The following is a 24206-nucleotide window of genomic DNA, read 5'->3' as shown; positions in this document are numbered from 1 at the left end:
CTCCATCTCCCCCCGCTCGCCACTGTCGAGGACCACTTTCACCACCTCCACGGCGCCCTTCTTGCCGCCCCTGCTGCTGCCCCCCGCCGCGCCGTCTCTGAGGATGATCCCGCAGGCCTTGTTCTTGCAGCTGAGTCCGCGTGTGCCATTATAGACGCCGCACTGAGGGCACTTGCGGATTCCACGCAGGGTCGCCTTACCGAGGTCGGAGAGGAAAGCAGGGGTGGCCGGCGACGTGCTCTTCCGGCCCTCTCTCTGTCTAGCTGCCAGGTTGGCCCGCTGGCTGGTGGACGTCTGCAATGGTGCAACAGACTGTGGTCTGGAGGAGGAGGCTGCTCTTGGTGAGGGGGCTACCGCTACTTCACTTTCCATTTTGGCACCTCTTTTTTCACAAAGAGTTCAAACTGAAGAGGTAAGAGAAACCTTAAAGAGAGAAAAGAGAAAAGTGCTCAGTCCATGAGTTACTCAACACATGGTAACTTGCAAACTGAACGTTTAACATAAAAACCCATTGCTTAATTTGGTTAAGCAATGGGAAATAATATGATATGGACCAAAAATCACAAAAGTATTTTTAGGCTGAATGGCAATACAGTAAACTTTCCAATAACTCTGTATTTTTTACACAAAGTGTTGCTAAATGTTCAGTTGTAACTTGGTGCTTTCACACAATATTCACTTAATATTTTTGATAAATAATCATCAGTGTGTGGATATAATGACTAATTGGGTAAATGCATAATAGAACAGCTAGAACAGTTTGGTAAAGTTCAGAAAATGACATCACAATTACTTTAGGAAAATACAACGACCCCACACTATGCCAATGCCATATCACGATATCGATATAATATCGATATATTGCCAGCCCAGGCCTAATTCTGATTGCATTGCAATGCATGCTGCTGCTTCAATGTTCTGCTGCTCATATTTCAGTCTACGTGCTGCACATGCATCCATTTGAATGTCGACAGCCCGTGGCTTTGACCGCTTTGACGGGCTCGTTGTCTAGGTGTTGTAACGGTTGTAACTACCTGTGATCATCAGCCTCAGTTTGGTCAAATTCACTTTTCATAGTCGGGCCTCCTATTCCTCTCGACCGTCGCCATTCCTCCTTACATCCCAACAGCCGCATTGCGCCTGTAACGACACTCTGCATTGGCTAGAGAGGATCACGTGTCAAAAAGGGTCCGCCTCTCCAGCAACACGGATTCATGGGAACTGTAGTTCATATAAAGCTAATCGACCACCGCTCCCAGGCAGCGAGTGTTCCGCTCTGTTGTGTTGCAAACTCGGTAACCTCGTTGCTAGATAGATTTGGTTACTTTTTTTTAGATCAGCGACAAAACTTGCTTGATGGACCACCAAGAGCAGGAAGTGTGGCAAATGTTTGAATATGCAAATTCATGTCACCTGGAGACTTCTATGATAATGATCATAATCAAATAAGTGATGGTAATCTTTGTCAAAACCTGCCTTTTCCACAATATTATGTTACTTCCCCTCCAGTCTTAAAGATGACCAGACCGTACAGATGTGAGCATCAGCATTTTAATGGGACAAAGCAAGAACATGTTATTGAAGCATCAATATAACTTCCCTTGCCAAAACACATGTGGAAAAGATTCTTAGGCACGGCCCATTCTCTGATAATTGGTTGGTTAAATTAAAGGTAACTAAAAATAAGGCAACATACTGGACCTCTTCCAACTGTATTAAAATTTGGTGGGCACAGTGCAAAATTCTGATCAGGTTGTTTGATAACATTTAGGCTCCTAATCTAATAACACCAAAGTCATTGTTTAGGTTTTAAACAGAATCAATTTAACTCTACATTACTGTGCGGTCTGCATAGCAATGCCGTTTGTCCCCCAAGGCTGGGCAAAAAAAAAGATCAAGCTAGTCTCTGGTTGCACAGTGTCCCTATACTGTTCAAAGGACCCGCAGCACTGGACAGGGATGGTACTGCCAAAGATTTGCTTCAATAATCCATTACCACAACGCTTCTATCATAAAAGCAAGCTTCCTCAATTAACTTGTTTCTTTTCTTTATACAGCTTCAGGACAATTGACTTGACTGTTTTGTTATTTACATAAATGCAGCCCTCCAAAAGAAATTACAAAAGAAAAAAGTGGAATGCAAAACATTTCAAAACACCTAGTATTTTAACATCAAATTTTGTGAAAAGGTAACCAAGTGTAATAGTATTTGTGCAACATTTGTCTGCCTTGAAGTAAGTTAACAGTGGCAGTAATCCCTGCAATTGTTTTAGTTGAGATATTGAAATTCTAATTAAAAAAATACAGTTGACATCCATTTCATCTTTTATAAACACACATAAAAGGTCTAACATTTCACATGATTCAATGGTGCCATTGCTTCAACATTTCTTTATAAGACAGTCCCAAAACAAAACACAACAGGCAAAGCTCTTCATACAATGTCAGCAGTTTTAAATTGCTAAAGAAAAAAAGCATGAAAAAAGTCACATTTTTTTTTATTTATAATAGCCGTTGCAAAAAGGAGGAACAAAAATTGGCATAGTCCTTTCTGATCCATGGGGAAAAAATGAACCGGACACGGTATAAGTGTGTTTAAATGCATCCGTTTATGCACACACGCACACGTTTCTTATCCAGAGGCTGCCTTAACCTGACTCTGCCAGATGGGGGCGGTATTGTCCATCTGGCAGAGTCAGGTTAAGGCTGCCTGGGATGAGACGAGCCTTTCCTTTCGCCCCTACCAACTTTAAAAGAAAATTACACCAGATAATATTATGCTGTTATGAAGCATCAATTTGTCATCCAGGAGTTATTTTGTGACCAAGTGATGTCATTTAACTTTTGTTGAAACTGATCTCTCTTCCTGTTCTACGACGGGTTTCTCCCTGTATGAACGGTGCAAAATGGTCAGTCTAAAACCAAGCCCTTTCCCTTCAATTCTGAGGGACTGACACCAAAACCTGCTTTACTGTCGATGTTGTCGCTGATTGGACATTTGGATCCTGTTAAAACTCCAGTGAGATATTGCCAGCTCTCAACCTGACAGCCAATTATCTGCAGGAATAAGAAAAGTACACCACCAAACTAAATGCACCCAGGAATGCAATATGCATTCGCCAATAGCTGTTTTGTGTCAAAGTATTTTAGGGTGGACTTTTTTTTTCTTTCAATTTACAGATTTGGGCAATGAGTGGGGGGGTATGGACTGATAGGGAGAGAGCATACCAACCTCCCTACCACAGAATAACTATGTGTATAGTAACCAAGAGGGCACGTCTAACTCCCTCTTTTCCCTAACAGATGATCATCCTTGTGGCCTCGGCGGATCAGAGAGTGGGCCACTCATCAGTGGGTATGGTAGCCAGCAGCCTGGTTGGTTAGGACCGTCCCGTTGACTCCCTGCCCTGGCTCCACCGCAGCACCGTTGCCCGACCATCCAGCCCCAGCATGGACATGACTGTAAACAGCAGACACACCGTGGCAACATCTTTAGCAGACAAATAAGAGTCCGATTGTGAGAGAACATGGAGTAAGTAGTGGGTATGTGGGGGGCAGTGGGATTCACTAGATCACAGAGGATTCACAGGTTTAAGGAGAGGCGCTGAGATGGATGGTGTAAGAAAACGACACTCAGTAGGGCTGGGTATTGGAAAAGACTTCCCGATACGATACGTTTGACGACGCATGCGTCACGATACAATTGTATTGCACGATACATTGCGATACATATTTAATGAAATTTTTAAAATATAGCTGAAAACAACTTGCTGTGTACCGGCCAGATAGTGAAATATGTACAGTACATCACATTATTATAACTCAACTCTAGACAACCCCCTTAGCTGTGATATGACCATATACCACTGGCCTGAAGTGAGCTATTGCTTTTATAAAACAGTTAACAAGTATGGCAATATGAAAGTAATAGACATTCGATTTTAAATGTTTTTATTCATAAAATAATAATGTTCAAAATAAAATGGTCCCTTCTGGCTGCCTGCACATAGAGCAGCGGCTAGCTAGTAGCTAGTGGTGTTTTGAGCGTATTTGCTCTCTACCGTAATTAACCTTGCAAGGCAGGTGGATTTCATGCGAGATCACATGCCAACTCCATCTTGCCGCGCTCCAATCTGTTGGTTTGAATCCCAAACACCAGTGGTTCAGACCAATCAGTGTCCTATGAGGCAGCTAGGGGCGGGCTTTAGGCATGACACAGCAAGAAGCCAGGCCGTGATAGACAGATGGTTAATCCAACCACGCCTCTTTTTTTTTTTTTTTTTTTTTACAGTGCCTGCCCCTTTTAAACGGTTTGCCGAGCAAGTTTCCAGAGGGTCCTGTCAAACAAACCATCTGGTAGCATCAGGTTACCAACTACTATAGAAACCCAACCAATCAGAGGCAGAGTAGGGTGGGATATACCTTCGCCATCTATTCCCTGGTGGGGGAATCAAGTGCTGCTTGAACGCCCTTTTCAGACGCAGAGTGATAGTGAATTGTGCAAAGTAATGACGTTATAGCCGTGGTACTGTATATGCTCAATATACCACGCCTATGGACCAATCAGATCGCTTGATTTGAGGTACCCGTTATATGATGCTGTATCGATGACGTTATTGCACAGCCCTACTGGCAATGAGAGGACATTTCAAAAGCAGAACTACAAAGGCATGGGACAAAGGACGACGGAGAACGTCTAAAGACAGAGGGCATTTAGAGGACAGCGATTATAAAGAGACTGACAGATTGAAACAGGAGTGACACAAGAGAGCCTACAGCCGCTCCGTTACTCACTTGTAGCCCTGCTGGTTCCAGCTCTGGCCGTAGACTCCGTAGGTGGGCATCTGCCATCCGCTGGGCACATACTGACCCATCTGCTGGGTGTTACCGTACCACTGACCCCACTGACTGTAGGGCTGTCCTGTGAAGCCCACTTTGCTCTGCTGAGATACAGAATGAGATTTGAGCAGGCAGAATATCGTGCTGGGTCGAGCTGCCACGATTCATCGATTAGTTGTCCTCTCCATTAATCACCACCTATTTTGATAAATCGCTTAAATCGGTTTGAGTATTTTTATTTTTCAAGACGGGAAAAAAAAAAAATCAAAATTCTCTGATTTCAGCTTCTTCATAATTATGCAAATTGAATATCTTTGGGGTGGACAAAACAAGACATTTGAGAACATCATTTTAGGCTTTAGGAAACACCTATATTTTCTCACCATTTCTGACATTTTATCGAACAACTAATCGATGAATCGAGAAAATAATCAACCGATTAATCGACTATGAAAATAATCGTTAGATGCAGCCCCAATGGTAGGCCTAGAACACAACAACCTTAATTCTGAGAAGTGTTTGATTATGTGTTTTCCTCTACACCTAACAGTTGATCATTATTATCATCATCATCATCATTATTATTATTATAATCATTATTTATGAAGCTAAGGGTGATGGTGATAGACAATCCTTGGTCTTCTTGCATACCTGGGGCACTTGTACCTGCTGTACGGGGCTAGCCACATCTGTCGTTTCTTTGCCCCAGTAACACTTGACGATATAGCCCTCTACGGAGGTGGCGTTCACAGACACAATGGCATGAGCTGCTCCTTCGTGGGAGTTAAATCTGGACACAGAAGAACGGTGACACAAATTAAGACCATTCAAACTCAAGTACCGTACACAGAAGTTAGGTGCATATTTGAGAATCCAAATATTTACGCCATAAAATATATAACTGGATTATCTGACACCCTTATCATCAGGGCGACACAGGCTTACCTCACAAATGAGTAGCCTTTGTCTGGGAAAACGCGGATTTCCATGATTTGGCCAAAGGGTGAGAAGGTCTGTCTCATAATTTGCTCTATAATAAAAGAAAGAGGAGCTATATTAATATTCCATGTGTGAGTCATGCACCTAAAATCACAGCTTGACTTCAAGTCTCACCTGTGAGACCTGCAGTGACTCCTCCGCAGTACACAGTGCAGTTGGTGGGGCTGGACTGGTTCACCACTTCATCGAACGACAGTGGCTTGGAGATGGCAGCTTTACAGGAAAAAAAAAAACAGGAAAAAAAAAACACAAGTATAGAATGCATCGTTTTTATTGCCATTTGTGTTTTGTCCTCAGAATATTTCTCACGGTTAATAAAATATTAACTGTAAGATGTGGAAGGTAAGAAAATGTTAGGAACAAATGTTTGCATTTGTCATCTAGAGACTTCAAGCAAGTCATGTTGCTATTAATGCCAGCTACATTATCAACGGCACTAACCGAATAAATTAAACTGATGATTATATAAAAAAAAAAAAAAAAAGATAAGGAAAAAGAACAATGCAAAACAGATGTTCTCCTACTGGCTTCACCTCAACGGAGGAGTGTGTGCATGCTGTGTGATGTGTGTGTGATGAGTGTGTGAGGAGTGTGTGCATGATGCATGTTTTCCTAAAAGACCTCAATCAATCTGTCAACTCACTTTCAAAGGCCGTTTTATTGGGGGGCGGCTTCCTTGTGGCCCAGTTGGTCCTGATCTGTCTGCCTCCCAGCCACTGTCCTCCCATCTGCTGTATGGCGTTCTCCGCATCCTGATTACACAGAGGAAACACACACATTCAACAGTCACTGGTTTTTTGTCTCCGTCCTCTGAGGGCGTCTTCAGACCTACGTACCTACTCCACTTCCTTGTTTTCGGACCAGACGCCAGAATGATACATTGTTTCGTTTTTCCACTGGTTTGGCAGACCGACCAGACAGGGCTGCAAACCCTCCCAGATTGGCTAGGAGACTCTGGTAGTCCCCCGGCATGGAAAACAGCCTATCAATTCCCAGATTTTTTGATGGCTGAAATTAAAAGAATGTATGCGTTCTTTATTCCCCCCAGTCTATGGGACCTGGTGCATCATGGGGCATTGCGTAAGGTAATGGTGACAGTGTGTGTGTGTGTGTGTGAGAGAGGGGGGGGGGGGGGGGGGAGTAATCAGAAAAGTCCCCACCTACATTTCCCTGTGCCAAGCATGCTTCTATCACCTGTCAATCAAAGGCCCTCGCAACTGATGCCTACAGTAGGCCTACTGTCATGCCGACAGTAGGCCTAGTATCATGGAGAAGCACGTCAAGAATAAAACAATAATAAAAAATAATGAAGAATGCTGCAATCAGACCATCTTATCACAGAAGAAGGCTGGCTCATCTTGCAGAATGACTTTTTGGCATTTGCCTAGTCTCACAGTAGCCAGCCATCGATAAATATCTACGCCTGGGGCACAACTCTTCAAAAGTGGTTAAGGACCGCCTCCTAAGACCAAAGCAAATGGGTGACAGACATATGAATTGACCAACCGCGGACCTCCTTATTATGCATGACACACACAACTCATTATACACGACGCACGCAGACAGCCGGACTTCCGTTACAGCCCGGCCAATCGGAAGGCTTGCCGCCACTTTTCGTGCGGAGAACCCGCAAACGCTGACTTGTGATTTACACCGTCCGTTGTTTGGATTGATGACGTCAGACGGCGCGTCTGACCGCGTGAGACTCGCATTTGCCATACGAGACCAGTGAGGTCAATTGGTCCAGTCCAAACTGCCGACGATTGCAGTCATGCAAAAACAATGCCCCCAAAAATAATCCACGCGTTCTTATCAGTCACCAAAACGGGATGTGAAGAATTAAGATGTTGTTTTTAACCATAAATTGCTCATTCTCAGCCCATTACACACAGTGCAGGAGCCGATTTAATCCAAGAATGCACAATGCTCCCTGCAGTTGGAGCGGATGGAGGTCGGATCATGTTCCCACCACAAACGAAGCGCACCAGATTTGCTCTTGAACCGCACCGAGACCGCCTCTCCAAAAGAGGTCTCGTGCGCTTGTTTGGTCTAAAAGAATTTGCGCGCGGCCGAGTTCGACGGCTGCATTCACACCTGCCCAAAGGAACCACGCCGAGGGGGGAAAAAGGAATTCTAGTGCGATCCAACTGAAGCCAACGAGGCAGATGTGAAAACGACCTCAAACATGCTAATGATTGCTTAGCTCAGCAGCTGACTAAGGTCGCACGCCACTTACCCATTTGTTGAAGAACGAGACAAAGCCATAGCCTTTAGATTTGCCCGTGGCCATGTCTTTCACCACCCGGGAATCACTGTGGACAGACAGACAGACAGACAGCGCACGCTTAGTCAAGAGACAAATGGTCAAAACATGGCTGACCAATCTGACCAAGGTTCGGCCCTCCACGGTTTTGAAAGAAAACAAAAATTGTGGCCAATATTACCGTCTTTCAGAGGCTTTTGTGGGCTCATTTTTAAAGCTAGCTGGATGATGCTTTTACCATATGAAACTAGACGACCCATCTTAGATTTAGAATGTAAATCGTCTATAAAATAATATAATTTCACACATCACCACCATTTATTTTTGGCCCACGGCCATCAATCCAGATACATTTTGGCCCTTCATTAGGGAAGAATTTGGGTACCTCTGGGTAAAAGTAAGCTATATGGACTAGCCACAGCCTCCCATTTCATTAAATACTACATCTGTTAAAAACGCTGCAAGAGAGATTCACGTTGACAAGTGTACGTTTTACAAAGGGGTTTTGAGTGAGTGCAACCAGGACAATTAACAATTAACGATAGACAGTAGATCATTCAGAGGAGCATGATTTACTCCAAATAGGTCTCAGACTTGAAACGTTTAAGAACCACTGCTTCGATGAATGTGAAGATATACTTACGATATTTGCCCAAATGGAGCAAAGGTCGCCTTTATGTCATCTGTGGTAATTTCAGGACTTAGGTCTCCAACAAAGACATGAAAGTGATCTAAAACACACAGTCACATGTTTTAGTTCCTACAAGAAGACAATGCTTAGCACAACTGAGATACGGTAATATAATCATTCATCATTTACAGAACAATAGTAAAAACCACAACATCAACAACGAAAATGATTGGCTACATTTAAGGACAAAATGATCATTTGTTTTGTTTAATTTATTTCCCCCGTTGTGATAAAGCAAATAGGATCACATGTTTAGGTTATCGCACATTCGGAGCAGCAAATATTATTTTTCCTTCTTTTGACAATAAATGCAAGGCCCATGGGGTCACGCTTCTGTATGTACACGCTGACTGAGGCTCACTAAAATGTCCTCCACACACACACACACACACACACACACACACACACACTACATTTCAGTGAGCTTCAGTCAGCTTGTACATACAGGAGGAGCGTGACCCCATTGACCTTGCATTTGTTTTTGCCCAACTTTCCAGAGCTGCTATGAGGAACAGGATGGATTGTGCTGAGAAAGAACTCTACCAATCAACACCATCGGTAAGTAGCAAATAGGGCTAGGCTTTAAAAAAATGGGAACTATCCCTTTAAATTCTGAAAACAATCTGTATTGTACTGGATGATATGAGTAGGGAGGTAAATTATCAGTATTGTCGTGTGTGTATCTATATCTATATATTTAGAGAGAGAAAGAAAGCTCCTCACTGCTTGTGTCTTTCTTCTGGGAGCATGGGGTAGAGGCCCAGTTGACTTTGACCTCCTGCAGGAGAGACAGATGTACAGCGAGGGAGAGAAAGCGGTGAGAAGTTAAACCCACCTGGAGACGTGAAGGTGTTTTTTTTTTTTCCTGCTGAATAGAGGACTTGTCACACACCAGTGTTACTTTTCTCATATTTTCTGACTGAGAAATCTTGTGGTCTGCTTACAGCCGCTTTGGGTCTTTGAAACACCTTTGCAAAAATGTATTTATCCATTTATAGTTATCTAAGTCTATACAATTTTGTTGGCATAAACTAATAAAACTTCATGAATAAAAACAATGGAGAGTACAGAGGAACATCAAGATTTCACGTTCATAATTAGGAATATTTCAGGTTCAGGCTAGAAAAATTTGGAGCAAAACTCTAGGAAGGTCCAAATAACAAGGGACTTACAAACAAGAGATTTATACGAACTTGTTATACTCCTCAAACGGTCCTTCATTACCTGTTGAGGATAAAATATTTTCAACTGAATATGTATTTAGTGAAGTTGCTCTTATCTGGATTCTATGTGCAAATAATTTTGCAAAAGAACACATAGCAGTAAAGACGGAGGGGGACAGAAGAGCATTATTTCAATAGGTTAAGAAATGTCACATGTAGGTAGGCAGCATGACTTGACTACACAGCAGGCCATGTTCAATTGATGTGTGTACATAAGATGGCATCTCACTCAAAGCAAACTGTCCGTTAACACAACAGAGATGACATGGACGAGAACATGAGGAGATCAAATCCCAAACAGCACGGAGTTTAATGATACACTGCGGATGGAAGGCATACTCAAAACATGCAAGACCGATGAACAACAGCCCAACATTCAGACCAAGAGGAACCTAAAGTTAGCCCTAGTTTAAAGTTAGCCCTAGTTTCCTACAACAGGTTCAACTCACAAATAAAGAGACAGACACTTATGAAATGATCACATGGCGAGTCATCGTCAGGATAACGACGCGGCACAGAACTGAAACATGTGCAACGGTTTACGGCCACCGGTAGTCAGGAATGAAAACGGAACACAACTGTCTCTTCAACAAACAAAACACAATTGTGATCGTAAAACAATTTCCTATTTAGATAACTGCATGGCATCCTATATGCCAAGGCAGAGGATCCAACCATGATGATTTTGGAAGGGGTCAAAATCATCGGAGCTTTTGTAAGGGAGTTAATGCCTCGTCGGAGGGGTCGACAGAAAAATGATCTGGAAAGTGCTTCACACACACAGCGATGACTGGTGTTGACTATTGAAATATATGCTGAGCGTTGTTCTGTTGGACTGACTGGATAAAAGGACAGACGTGGCTCAATAGGTAATGAAGTGGGGTACAGCTCGGTCAAACAAATCCAGCCAAAAAGCCAGTTCTGAACATTTGTGAATTTTTGAATGAATACTGAATTCTCTCACACATACACAACTTGACAGTTACACAAGATAATCTGAAAATTGAAGTGACTGGTAAATGAAACAAAGGATAACTATTGGGTGGGTATATATTACCTTCGTGCACAAATAAAACACATATAGCATTACATTTGAAATATGGCTAACATCACTACTACTGACTGCTTCAATGTCTGTTCCAAAGTCAAGAAGAAAGCCCCTAGGTTGACATTTTCTGTGGTTGCTTTGTCTAAGTTCTAGTAATTTATGTGAAATGTGAAATATGGTGTAAATCATTTGTCATTATATTGTCTTGGTTGTGAAACAGCAAGATCATTCAAACTTTTTTTACGATAACTTGACTCCTCTCTTGAACGGACGTTTGCTAGCTTGTTAGCATTTTGCGACTTCCAGATAATTCAGTTATTATGATTGTGCAGTTGTATGACAGACGTTAACAGTTTGTGGGCAATGAACACCACCACACACATCTCACATCAATTATTATAACACAGAAAACGCAACCAAAAGAAAATGTTGATTTTTGTTTTGTTTTGCAAATTTAACAGGGTTTCGCTTCTGCACTTATAATGCACCTTGCAGGCATGGCCCATTTGAAACATCATGCCAGATTCTTATCTACCGTATACACTTTTGCATTAATTACAGGCACATAATTATCACACTCCTAATGTGTGTATATATATATATATACCGTAAATTCCGGACTATAAGCCGCACCTTTTTTCCCGTTTTTTGGCCTTTTTTGGCCCCTGCGGCTTATATAACGGTGCGGCTTATCTATGGATTTTTTCAAAAAAAAAAAAAAAAAAATCTCTCTTTTTTAGCACTCTTTCTAACTATAAATCCACTTCTGTTTTAATTTCCTCTCTTGCCCTCTTTTCACCACACCGCAGACACTGTGTGCACTGTAAAAAACAACACAGGTGGTGTTGTGTTATGTTGTTTTGTTGAAATGTTAATAAATGGGAGCTTCCTCAAACAGCCATCTCTTTCCCGACAATCCCCTCTGTGCATGAACCCTTACATATGGTAATTAAACATTAAAACACAATAAAAAAATAAAAAAAAAAAAAAAACATTAAAACACCCGCGGCTTATAGTCCGGTGCGGCTTATATATGTAAAAAATAGTCAACTTTGCAGGTGCGGCTTATACACCGGTGCGCCTTATAGTCCGGAATTTACGGTATATATATATATATATATATATATATATATATATATATATATATATATATTTACCATCATGGCTTTTATGTTTTGAATACATGGGAGTGACTTGGTGATCCTTGGTAACGGCCTTAATGCCAAAGGTAGAAAATGTTGCCATGGGCTCCTGTTTCTCAGTGCTATAGAACTCAACAGTCACATGACGTTTGCCGTCTCCTGGTCCAGAAGAGAATTCCCCATTCATTTTCTCCATAGACATTTCAGGTTGGCTGAAACCAAGCCAACCTACAACCTACTGAATCGTGAGTGACCATAAAACATTTCACTTGGAGCAAAAAAAAATAAAAAATTGTGTGTATAGGGGATCAAAAATTTGATTTTTTTTAAAGAGAATAAATGGGGAATTCTCTTCAGGACCAGGAGACGTCACAGAACGTCACGTGAACTCTATAAAGCATGTACGGTATGTAAGCACAACGTCCTGGGTGTGAATCTGGCCCAGGACCTTTGTCGCATCACATCAACCTCTCTCTCCCAATCTTTCCTGTCCATTTCTACTTTGAAATAAATACGTCAAATGAAGGTGACAATGAAAAAAGAAAGAACATTTTTCCAAAAATGAAAGAACCAAAAGCAAACGAAAATTGTTATTACAATTATGTCCACTTTTTTCTTCTTTTTTTTTATAGAATTTGTATACTTTAAATTCACAGTAGTCAGATCATGGAAAACAGAAAACAATGCAGTAGTACTCCTGGTTTCCATTTCCCAACCATTTTCCCAGTAATTAAAAATGGTCCACAGGGGAATAAAGTCAAATCTGTTCAGTGAGGTAGGAGTGGGGTAACGACATTCATTTTTCCAAGATACACGTTCTTGGATCCCGCTGACCTCCCCACCCAGCCTGGAGCTAGTTGACTCACCCAGTAGATATGATAGCTTACCTTACCCAGTATTTTCCGACCATTCATGGCTGCAATTGTGGCAGTAGCATGCCTATACTCGTAGAACTCCACAAAGCAGTATGGGTCATGACCTGGTGTCTGGAGTGGAAAGGAAAGGCAGATACTGTAAGTTATACACGGGGGGAAGCAACGTTTCTGCCTACTAGGCTTGGCAATACAAGGAGATTATCGTTCCACGATAATACTCATGCCGAGTCAGTGGTGGCGCTGTTCTGTTGTGCAAAATGTACCAAAATTTCCAGATCCCAGTAGTCACATGACAGGCATGTTTCTTTCTGTAATGGCAAGATTTTTTTATTACCTGTACGGGGGTCAAGCCAAAGGAGGAAAGAGAGGCAGCGAACCTGAATAGAGTCAGGCAAGTTGTCCATCCACCGTCATTAACGGGCTTCCCTACCAATCAGAGCTATGGCAGCATTCCAAACCTAATACTACATTTCCACACCTGTTACATCTACTAGCGACTAGGTATGGGCAGGGAAATTGGTTTTAGATGATCACAGTACAAGCTGAGGAAGCAGGTCAAGGTTTTGTGGTATGAACGAATTAAGACTTGACTGCCAAAGGGGCATTTTATGGCCTAAGTATTTTATATTTATATCATTTATATTTTTGTATTTTTTTTAGAGCGAGAGAAGGCAAATGGACTCACTTCGATCATCTTACAGCTCTTGCAGGGTCCTATCTGGCCAAACAACTGCATGATGAGGGCCTCTGTCACATCCCGGGACAGATTCCCCACATACCTACACACACAAGACATGATACACACACAGGGAAGAAACAATGTCAAACTGAGAGAACGTGGATTCTGCAGGTGACAACACATCAGATAGGGGTGAGATCAAGGTTATGCATCTTGAATCCAAACATGACCAACACAAAAACTCTGAGCAGATCTTGACCACTTTGCTCCTCAAGTATAGACGGCTTCAACTTGACAACATAAACATTCTAAATTGACCCTAGCTAACTTCCTGTTGCAGTGTTTATACAGTCTATGATGCCAATACAATAGCGGACAGGAAAGAAGCTAGGTTTCAAACTGTTCCAATAGCAACACAATTCTGTGAAAACGTGTGAAATCTACAAATAGATGTGCAAAAATAGACACTAACATTAGATTGTGGTGTTAAAAACTCAACTTAAAACTCCATGTCCAACTTTAGCATCTGCGCTACTGTGCTAGCCGTTATCTAGAGGTCCTTGTGGTGCGTCCAGTGCTGCCTTTAGGTAGGGGTGGGAATCTGCTAAGACTTTACATTTTGATTCACAGCACTATAATGCAATCCTTTTAATTGTGTAAAACATATCATGGTAATTATGACAATAATAAAGATCTGCTTTTGGAGCACTAAGCAGTGTAAACCATTTATTGAATATGAAAATGTAGCCCAGAGCCCTAGAGCTTTTATTTAAAATATTCAAGCTGCTAAGGTCCAACTGTGGGGGTGCTGGTTGCGATACTCTGTTGAGTTGACCGAAATGATGTCTAAAGCCTGTTTATATATATATATATATATATATATATATATATATATATATATATATATATATATATGTGCTGAGCTAGTTCTTGTTTGTGTTATTAAAAAAACAATAATCCTCATCTTTGTCATCTTATTTTGTTCTGTTTTGTTTACAACTTTCCTTGTAACATGCACTTGTGCTTCATAAGGACTAAAGCAAAAGTCAATAAACATCAATTATATACCTATATTAAAAGAGAAAGAGAGGTAGTGTATGGTATATTTTGATTTCTGATATTGTGCTGGTTTTGTCAGACCTGGCAACCCTGCGCTATGTGGCCACGAACAAGTGAGCTATTTTGAGACATCACCACCTCTCAGTTATTAAAAAACGATGCTTGAGGCCTTACATGCACTCACTTGCAAAAAGGCAGCTGATCTTCCTTTACCTTGGCTTTGCAGGCTTGAGTTGGATCCAATCGCAACCAGAGAGAGACCATGGCCATTTCCTGATTAACGTCATACTGCAATTATGTTCACGCTAGCTAGACAATGCGTTGTTTGATTTTCAACACATTTCAGCTGTTAGCTATATGCACTTGAGAGAAAATCTCCACGACCACAGCAACAAAGCTGACACATACATACGGGGACCACCCATATAAATATGATAGCCCCGAAGATACGTGCCTTCTCATTCTGTTTACTAGAGACCCTCACGCCAAACTCCGTTCAAACATCTGACAGGCAGCTGAATGTTTTCTTGGTCATCGGCCTACTTACACACGTCGTAGAACAAGACAAATATGACAAATTAGGTAACTAAAGAGCCACTCTTCAATTCGGCACACGTGCAAAGTTGAGATTGTAACGTTAACGTCACTGAAATCCAGTGCTGTGCGGTGGATTATGCCGAATTCACGAGTAGATCACAGGGATTCCAAATAGGCCTCAAATCACGTTTTGTGAAGCGTGTACATACCGACAAACAAAGTCACGCTAAATTCAACGAGTTTTAACTGGGTTTGGCGGGGTAACCTCGCATAACGTTACCTGCAACTGGCACTGTCGTCTGGCGGCACTGAATGTCTGTGCCAAGGCAAATGGACAGCGTTAGTTAGCCAACGTTAACACACAAACTTACAGGGTCTTGGGCTGTTCGTCGTCCATTCTGTTCACCTTGCTGGCCGAGTCAACCCTGAGAGCGAATCCACGACTGTCGTGGGTAACTGACTGCCCGTGACACTGTCAAATGACACTCAGATTATTTTATTGCGCAGTATAAAGTGGTCTACCGCCCCCGTTAACTCAATGTGAACAAAAGGTAGGCGACAAAGATGGCGGACTGGCGGAGAGACCCGAAGAGCGAATACACGCAGGCATGCATGTGCTGCTGTGTGCTCTACTACGTAACGTAGTACCAAAATGACTTGGAAGTCATCAGAAGCACCGCGGATACTGACAGCTGTTAATGAAAATAAAGCGACATACTGGTCTTGTTGGTGATGATTATAATCCGCGTACAGACTTTGAAAACTATCGGAAAGTAAAAACTCGTGCGCCGCCCGGGAATCGAACCCGGGTCGCAAGAATGGGAATCTTGCATGATACCACTACACCAGCGGCGCTTTCAGTCTTTTGATGTTTCCACGCCCCATTTTGTCTCTGTTGCTGGTCAGCTGTGTTACATTGGGATCCCCCCCCAAATAAATATCAAATTGTATCCATTGAATGCATTTCATCTTCTATAAACCAGTGACTCTCAACATTATCCATATCAAGGACCCCCAATTTAGTCCATATTGCCTGGGCCATGGACCCCCATTTGATGATGCTGTCTCTTGAATATGGATGATGTCCACATTGTCCAGAATTCCTAAGCTGGTATTTGTGTTATTGGTAGGTAGAGGGATAACAGAGAAACTATGATCAAAATACGTATTTTATTATTATATATTTATTATTATGTGTAAATAATATAAGCTGTCGTACCTGTGAGCGATCCGTAGTCTTTAACATGGACTTTGGCGACATCTTGCGTTAGAAATTTACATGAACTGTTTTCTGACTTTTTACCACTTTTTCGCCGATAGATGGCAGCAACGAGCTTCCTGTCAACTTGCCAAATCAAGCCGGTCGTAGAATTGGAATAGAGAGAATGGATATGCAGAATGTATGCACTTTCCCGGTCAAAGTTACAAAGTAGTAAGCACCGTAAAATGAAATGAAGTGAACAAAACATATCAAGAAACACTCAGCTATAATTCATGTGATATGTGGTGGTGGTGACATAATAAATAAGTAGTCAGCTGAGAAGGAAAGTTTTCAATGTGTTCTCAATGCTCGGTTACCTTTCTAGTAGGTGTATTTCTATGCTACAGCTCTTGCTGGGCGTTCTGTTTATGGTAGCTGTTTAGCTAATGCTAGCTCTATTTTAACTGCGCGATGGAAGCCGAAGCAGTCCCTAATTTCTCCTTGTCGGCTTCTTCGGACGAAAACGAGCCAGTAACTTGCGACAACTCCTCCTCCTCGGAAGATGGACTAGTCGACGGGTTCGGCGACCTGGCTGCCCTGCCTGTCGAGGCTTGTGAGAGGCGACCGACATGTGTACGATGCCGGTGAGTTGAATTAACTGGAAGCTGAATGCTAAGCTAGCCGGTTAGAGATCCCCATTGACTGTACTAATAAATCCCTCATCATCTCCCATTTCTTCCTCGATTCTTCGATCTGGTCCCCCCCCCCCCCCCCCCCCCCCCCCCCATGCAGTCGCCCCCAGAAGGTGTGTCTGTGTCCTTTTCTGCCTCTGCATCCCTTGGAGGTCTCCACATGCCTGTACATTGTGCAGCATCCGGCAGAGGTGAGCCCTGAGTCACAATGCCCTTGATATGAAATTTGATCGTGCATGTTCAAAACAAACACAGTCATGGTTATGTCAGTGGTTCTCAACGTGGGGTTCGTGGACCGCCAGTGGCTCTTCAGGGGGGTCCCCCAGGCCCTACCAAATTGATGAATCATTAATGACTCTATTGATCATAATTCCTCTGTTCTGTTATCTATCTATCTATCTATCTATCTATCTATCTACAATACAGAGAGTGAGAGTCATGGAGTTCTGGACAAAATCATATCTAACAATAACAAATATTCTCAGATTTGGGTCTGAGCAACAGAATCTCATCCAATCTGGGTCTATGGCCCTAATGTGGACTATTAGGTGACTTTGATATGCAAAAGGTTGAGAACCACTGCTATGTCATCAGTCAACTTTTGAACTAACCCAGTGGTCAGTGAGTGGCCACTGACAGCTGTGTGTGTGTGTGTGTGTGTGTGTGTGTGTGTGTGTGTGTGTGTGTGTGTGTGCGTGTGCGTGTGCGTGCGTGCAGGGTTTCATAACCACACAGGATAGCAGCAGATCAATCACTAGCGCACATTTAACCAGAGAAGGGCGTTTGTTCATCACTGAACTCAGATAGTGTAGTAGTTTTTATTTGAAATGAAAACCTGCATACGCATGGCTCTCACTGGCACTGACCCCTAACCCACCATGTGTGCTTTCAGGAGGGTAGAGTACTTCGCACAGTCCCTCTCCTCGCTGCGTGTTTGCCACCGGGAAAGTGCAATGTCTTAGTTGGAAGGAGATTTAATGAAGAAAAGTAAGCAGTACTTCTTAACACTTAACACCCGGAATACGATTTCTGTCATGTCGGTTACAACACCATTGTCTCTGAAATCTTAAGTCTAATGAGTTCATAATGGTATTGAGATTTGCGCTCTTTCCTCTACTCAGGCACCCAGAGCTGGCTGCAGTGTGTCGGGACAGCAGAACGTTGATACTGTACCCGGGCCCAAAAGCCCAGAACCTGGAGGAGCTAGTGCAAAAGCAGGGGGGTCAGGGAGAGCAGGAAGTGGACGCTGTGAGACATAACATCATCATCATAGATGGCACGTGGAGCCAGGCTAAATACATGTTCCTCAGAAACAGCCTGTTCCACCTGCCCAGACAGGTATGGGTATGTGTGACTGTACTGACATGACCAGAGTCAGAGTCTGGCTTCTGCTGAAAAATATTATTCATGATCAATTGCTAATGTCAGTCTATAGAGCTCAACACGCAACGTGACTTTTCGTGACGTTTCCCCGTCCTGGAAGTAAGTTCCCCATTCATTTTCTCCATAGACATTCAGAAAAATCCTTATATAACGAGTTTCAATGCTGGAACCAAGCCGACCCGTGACCTACTGAATCGTGAGTGACCATAAAACATTTGGTTTGAGCGAGGACAAAACATAACGGGGTGTCAAATTTTCCATTTGGTTTTTGCTCAAACCCAATGTTTTATGGTCACTCATGATTCAGTAGGTCACGGTTTGGCTTGCTTCCAGCCTTAAAACTCATTACATAAGGATCTTTCAAAATGTCTATGTAGAAAATGAATGGGGAACTCTCTTCCGGGTATGTATGTATGTATATATATATTAGGGGTGGGGGGGGAAATCGATACACCATAGTATCGCAATATTTTGCCTGACGATATTGTATCGATATTTGGACGCCAAGTATCGATATTGCAAAAAAAAAAAAAATTGCAGGCCATGCCAGGCCAGGCCACCGGGGCTGCTATAAACTAGTTCCAAGGCCAGCAGTAAACAAACGGTAGAATATTTTCATTTTGTTTTAACAGTAACAGTTTTGTCATAACAGTAATTTACAAATTCCCCAGTTACTGAATGGGCTGCACAATATGTTTTGTGCAAGTGAAGTGAAGTTGCATTGTTCAAAAACTACCTAAGTACAGTAGTCCACACACACATCCAGTTAAGGTGGACTGTAAGTAGACTGTAACAAACAGTTCAGTTTGTCAGGTGCATGCAACTATGACATGACTTTATGAAAGTTGTTGGTCTGTCTACTTGACTGTTGTTGAATGTTGCTGCAATAAAATGGTTGAAGTCAGATGTAGAGACTGGAAAATTGTTCTTATACCAGATGTTGACAAAGTTTTCCTTTGGGGACATCATTTGCAGTTGAAAAAGTAAGAAATCGCAATATATCGAAATATCGCAATATTCAATATATCGCAATATCGGCGATATCGCAATATCGCAATACTATCGTATCGTGACTCAAGTATCGTTTTAGTATCGTATCGTGGGCATCTGGTGATTCCCACCCCTAATATATATATGGTATATATATATATATATATATAATTATTATTATTATGATTATTATTTTTGGTAACCGTTGTACAATTGCAATATTACACTGGGGGGTGTGCTTTACCATCATTATTGTCACGTCAGTGATGCGGCAGGACCGAGGCGCTTGTGTGATGTTTGTAAAGGATGTTTTGCTTCTGTGTATCTATTGTAATTGATCCGACTCAGATTGTCTTTTTTCACTCACAGCCTGTTTTCCTAGCTCTAAATGCACAAAAGGCAGTGTCTTGTATATTATGCCAACGTTGCTATAGAGAGAATAATTCATTTTCTTACATGTGGTTTGGTTGACCAGGTGCAGCTCAGTAAGGCTCTGTCCAGTCAGTATGTGATCCGCACACAACCCTCCAACATCTGTCTGTCCACGCTGGAGTGTGCCGCTGTCGCCCTGTCCATCCTGGAGCGGGATGACGACATCCAAGAGGTGACGGCCCTGAATAACTGTGATTATAGAGCACCGCGGGAATGAGTCCGGAAGTATACTTCCGCGTTCGTCAGGGGAAAGGTGAATGGGTTTTAGAATGGGGATTTCCCTTAAATGCAGCAAATAAGGTCTGTGGTTAACAAAAGTTTATGGGAGCGCGAATTTGGGTTCAGCAGGATAATCTTCACAAAAGTTAATGACTTTTGGAACGTAAATGCATTTTTTTACTCAATCTTTAGAAAACACTTCAAAAGGCATAAAAGTCATTCACGTTTGTGAAGATTATCCTGCTGAACCCAAATTTGCGCTCCCATAAACTTTTGTTAACCACAGACCTTATTTGCTGCATTTAAGGGAAATCCCCATTCTAAAACCCCATAGACTTTTCCACTGACTACTAACCAAAACGCCGGTGATTACTGATTTAAGCCTACAAAAAATACGTCATCCCTGCGGTACTCTTATTACTGTGTAAGGTGGAGTGTCCATCTGCTTTGAAACATCTATTTGTTCCTCAGATAGTAGAGTGAACCTGAACAGTATAGGCAGAGAAGAGTGAAATCCTAAGCCTTATGAAGCCACACAGCCACAGTGCATACTGTATATTGAATTGAATTGTCTCGAACAGAAATTAAAAACACATTCATTTACAAAACAACATATTATATGTCCGAGAAGGGACAGAAAGAAGCCATGCTTATCTAGTCCTGCCCCTCCTTACTACTTCATTAGATATGGTTTAAATAATAATAGCTGCTTTACAATACAAATACTAAGTATGGTTTTCCAGTAGAGGGCACTGAAACTACCAAAGCTCTTGGTGCCATTGACTCTTCTGGTTAACAAAGGAGGCGTCACAAAAGAAACAGGATACATGTATTCCAAAGGCCCAATCCCAAACCAGCCTCTACCCACTACCACTTCCCTATCAAGTGTCACTCCAAACCAGCCTCTACCCACTACCACTTCCCTATCAAGTGTCACTCCAAATCACATTACCCTCACAGCTGTGGAGGTGCCCTCGAACGACGTTACACTCACAGCTGTGGAGGTGCCCTCGAACGACGTTACACTCACAGCTGTGGAGGTGCCCTCGAACGACGTTACACTCACAGCTGTGGAGGTGCCCTCGAACGAAGAGGGAGAGTCGAAATTAATTAGCAAACTATGGGACGCCCTCGCCGCTCTACTGGAAGAATTGGAAGCAGTCATCCCCATGGCAACCAACAGAAGCCCTGCTTGTGCGGTTGTTGTTTTGTCTCTTTCAAATTTGACAAGAGGCAGCAATGACCGGTAACTGACACTGTAAATACATAACATCCAAAAACCATACGAATGACATGTGAAGTGAACTGGACTTTTTTGGGTTGTTTGCATATAAAGGCATTTATGGGTTTGCTACAAGTCAGCGAGCCATTAAGGACAAAGTGATATTCTCCGTTTTTAGTTTTAAACTTCACCTTCCATGATTTTGTTTGAGGCTGTAAAGTGAGTGTGAGGAAAACAATGTGTGTGAATGATCATAATTACTTGACAAAGTAGAGAGGCGGAACTTCGAATTTGTCTGGCGTTTCCTCCAGTCGCCTGCTGCGGGTGCACTTCCTGCTAGCCGACGTTCAAGCCCGCATCGATGCAGACTCGCTGTCGGAGTGTTTAACAGTCCGCTCACTCTCCACACTGATTGGTTTGGGACGGCCTATGGCAAACCCTCCACGTGAGGACGAGGGCTTAGGTTCTGGTTTGGGATTGGCCATAGTCTGCTCTGCTGATTGTGTTTTTTTTCACGGCGCTTCCCGTCGCCATGCTTTTGTCCAGGTGCTGCTGCGGCCCCTCAGAGCTCTCTGCTCCTTCCAGTTGCAGCACGGCGCTCAGGTCCACCACAGCAAGGAGCACCTGCTGAAGAACGGCATGTACGACAAACCTCTGCCCAAGAACAAACGCAAGATCAAGAGGATGGAGAAACTCGTCACTGACCACAACATCTGCCCAAGATGAGGGACCGACTGATCCAGAAAAGCAGGCTTCACCCAACTGTGTCTTGGAAGCTGGCTGGTATCTGGATATAATAGCAATAGCAATAGACTGCAACATTGTCAGGGCAGCGTCTTGTAGCTGCACCAGGGTAAGGGCAAGGGAAGCACCATATACCGTACTTTTTTGTGATTCCCACACCCCCACCCCCATTTCTCATCTTCAGGGATAATTGCTCTACCTGGGTAGTAGTGGATAAAAAGCAGTCGCACACATCCACAAACCTTCAGTGCAGGTGCAGGACCAGAAGAGGTCCACATTCAAGAAGAGAAGGTCCGCACACAGTAGGCTATAACCTGCAGTAGGTCCGCACACAATAGCCCCCGTTTAAATAATGTATACGTATACGTGACTTTTTGTGAGGTTCCCCGTTGTTATTTTTTGTTCTTGCTCAAACCGGATGTTTTATGGTCACTCTCGAGTCAGTAGGTCACGGGTCGGCTTGGTTCCCGCCTTAAAACTCGTTATATAAGGATTTTTGGAAATGTCTATGGAGAAAATGAATGGGGAACTTACTTCCGGAGCGGGAAACGTCACGAAAAGTCACGTGACTGTTGAGCTCTATTGGACCGAGCTAATGCTCTTCTGTCAAGCATTAGCTTGAAACGTCACATGGGGTAGTCCACTACATTCTTTAAATGGGGGCTACTGTGTGCTGACCTTCTCTTCTAACACATGTCTATCCTGGTTAATGTCATTTATACATTTAAATAAATTAATGACAAACGAAAGCTGCAGTTGGAGGGTCATCATGTGACAGTAAATGAGTCGGCTTTGTGACTTTCTGGTTTGCTGCTGTGCTACCAGCAAGTATCTGTGTGTGCACACGTGGGTTTTTATGCCTCTGCCGGCAATAGCCATGGCCGGAGGCATAATGTTTTCAGCTTGTCTGTCCGTCCAAGGACACATTTTATGACTTTTGAAACGTTTTCTGAAAATCGCGTAAACAAAAAAACAAAACGCATTTACGCTTCAAAAAACATAAAAGTGGTCCTCATTTGTGAAGATTATCTTGTTGAACACAAAGTTTGCCGTTTCATAAACTTTTTTTAAACATTTAACCAAAATCCCCATACAAAAATCCCATTGACTTTTAGACGTAGTGCTAAAATCCAGGTTTTCCGGACTCATTCCTTTGGTACTCTATTTCCAACCATAAGTAACACAATGAGAATGTATGACTATTTTGGTCATGGGTTTCATACACTCAGTGGCGTGCCTGACCAAGTTGGTGCCCTAGGCAAGATTTTTGCTGGTGCCCCCCCCCCCCCTCCCCCCTCCCCCAAAGAAAATATAATAAAAATTATATCGCAGCTAATCCAGCACTGCAGTGCAGGCTCAGAATCGCCCTTCCCCAGTGGCGCTGGAAGTACTTTTAGGTAGGGGGTGCTGTAAGGAAGAAAATTTTACGTTTTTTGGACTTTCATCCATATTTAGAAGAATATTTAATTTTAAATTAACATCTTCTCCTTTTCTCACTCACTTTCATGTAAGCACCTGCTCTCCCTTTAGTCGTTTTACACTACAACAGACAGAAACACAGGCATAAACACTGACCTTATTATTATTATTATGGAAAACCAGATTATGATGAAAATCAAACACTTTTGATTTATGAAATAAGATTAGAGCTGGGAAGCACAAACTGTTTTTTAATGCATCTTGTTGGTGGTATAAACACAAGACAGCCAAATCCAACAATTTCGAAAATCCATTTCTTGCCACCAGGGGGTGCTGCAGCACCCTCAGCACCCACCTTCCAGCTCCCTTCCCCCACTCTGGGAAAAAGCTCCGAGCAGGTAGAAGGGGGCGCGGCCGTGCAGTGGGTGGGGTGGTATGGATTAGGGACCATGGTGAAAGTGCTGCAGCCCGGGCAGCCAGAAAGCCAGAATTAGAAAAATGATTTCACTATTATTTAAAGACTTAAGACATTGTTCTTCTTATTTTTGT

At 42.6% G+C, this 24206-nt stretch overlaps 3 protein-coding genes across 6 annotated transcripts in view; 1 reads left to right on the top strand and 2 right to left on the bottom strand.

The window, feature by feature from the left end:
- The window catches only part of cUnh2orf42 (chromosome Un C2orf42 homolog), a gene marked incomplete at its 5' end in the record, with an annotated part of 6758 nt that extends 6386 nt beyond the window's left edge, over positions 1-372 (bottom strand). Inside the window, one exon of the mRNA XM_083641090.1 lies at positions 1-372. This exon is cut by the window's left edge and continues 769 nt beyond it. Within this exon, the coding sequence (XP_083497216.1) occupies positions 1-372 (372 nt within the window).
- Positions 373-1543: 1171 nt separating this feature from the next.
- Positions 1544-16089, bottom strand: LOC310781749 (cytotoxic granule associated RNA binding protein TIA1-like). 4 transcript variants are annotated; one of them, XM_083642362.1, is made up of 12 exons: positions 15727-16089; positions 13766-13859; positions 13093-13191; positions 9516-9570; positions 8745-8832; positions 8075-8150; positions 6482-6590; positions 5953-6051; positions 5785-5869; positions 5491-5629; positions 4795-4940; positions 1544-3460 (listed from the first exon to the last, which is right to left on the bottom strand). In XM_083642362.1, exons 1-12 carry the CDS (start codon positions 15750-15752, stop codon positions 3349-3351), a joined length of 1128 nt encoding a protein of 375 aa, XP_083498488.1. In that variant the 5' UTR covers positions 15753-16089; the 3' UTR covers positions 1544-3348. The 4 variants fall into 4 exon arrangements, with proteins under 4 accessions (XP_083498488.1, XP_083498490.1, XP_083498489.1 ...); XM_083642364.1 differs by having other exon boundaries at positions 5506-5629; XM_083642363.1 differs by having other exon boundaries at positions 4795-4943; positions 5506-5629; positions 15727-16088.
- A 938-nt stretch (positions 16090-17027) lies between these two features.
- Positions 17028-22962, top strand: dtwd2 (DTW domain containing 2; the record flags this gene model as incomplete). The annotated part of the gene is made up of 6 exons (XM_083641089.1): positions 17028-17200; positions 17349-17439; positions 18141-18235; positions 18370-18586; positions 20097-20225; positions 22041-22962. The coding sequence occupies 6 exons, from the start codon at positions 17028-17030 to the stop codon at positions 22218-22220; spliced, it is 885 nt and encodes a 294-aa protein (XP_083497215.1). The 3' UTR covers positions 22221-22962.
- Between the last annotated feature and the right edge of the window lie 1244 nt (positions 22963-24206).

Source organism: Poromitra crassiceps (assembly GCF_964638095.1).
Source record: "Poromitra crassiceps genome assembly, chromosome: 8".
Classification (NCBI taxonomy): Eukaryota; Metazoa; Chordata; class Actinopteri; order Beryciformes; family Melamphaidae; genus Poromitra; species Poromitra crassiceps.
The sequence above is the reverse complement of the archived record's forward strand: the minus strand, read 5'-3'. Positions and strand labels throughout refer to the sequence as shown.

Excerpts from the sequence above, each read along its gene's own strand:
- LOC310781749 (XM_083642361.1), bottom strand. The coding sequence starts at position 15,752 with ATGGACGACGAACAGCCCAAGACCCT. Across the intron at positions 6,052-6,481 it reads CAATAAAACGGCCTTTGAAA|CTGCCATCTCCAAGCCACTG; the intron begins GTGAGTTGACAG and ends TTTCCTGTAAAG. Across the intron at positions 4,944-5,490 it reads AGCAGGTACAAGTGCCCCAG|CAGAGCAAAGTGGGCTTCAC; the intron begins GTATGCAAGAAG and ends TCTGTATCTCAG.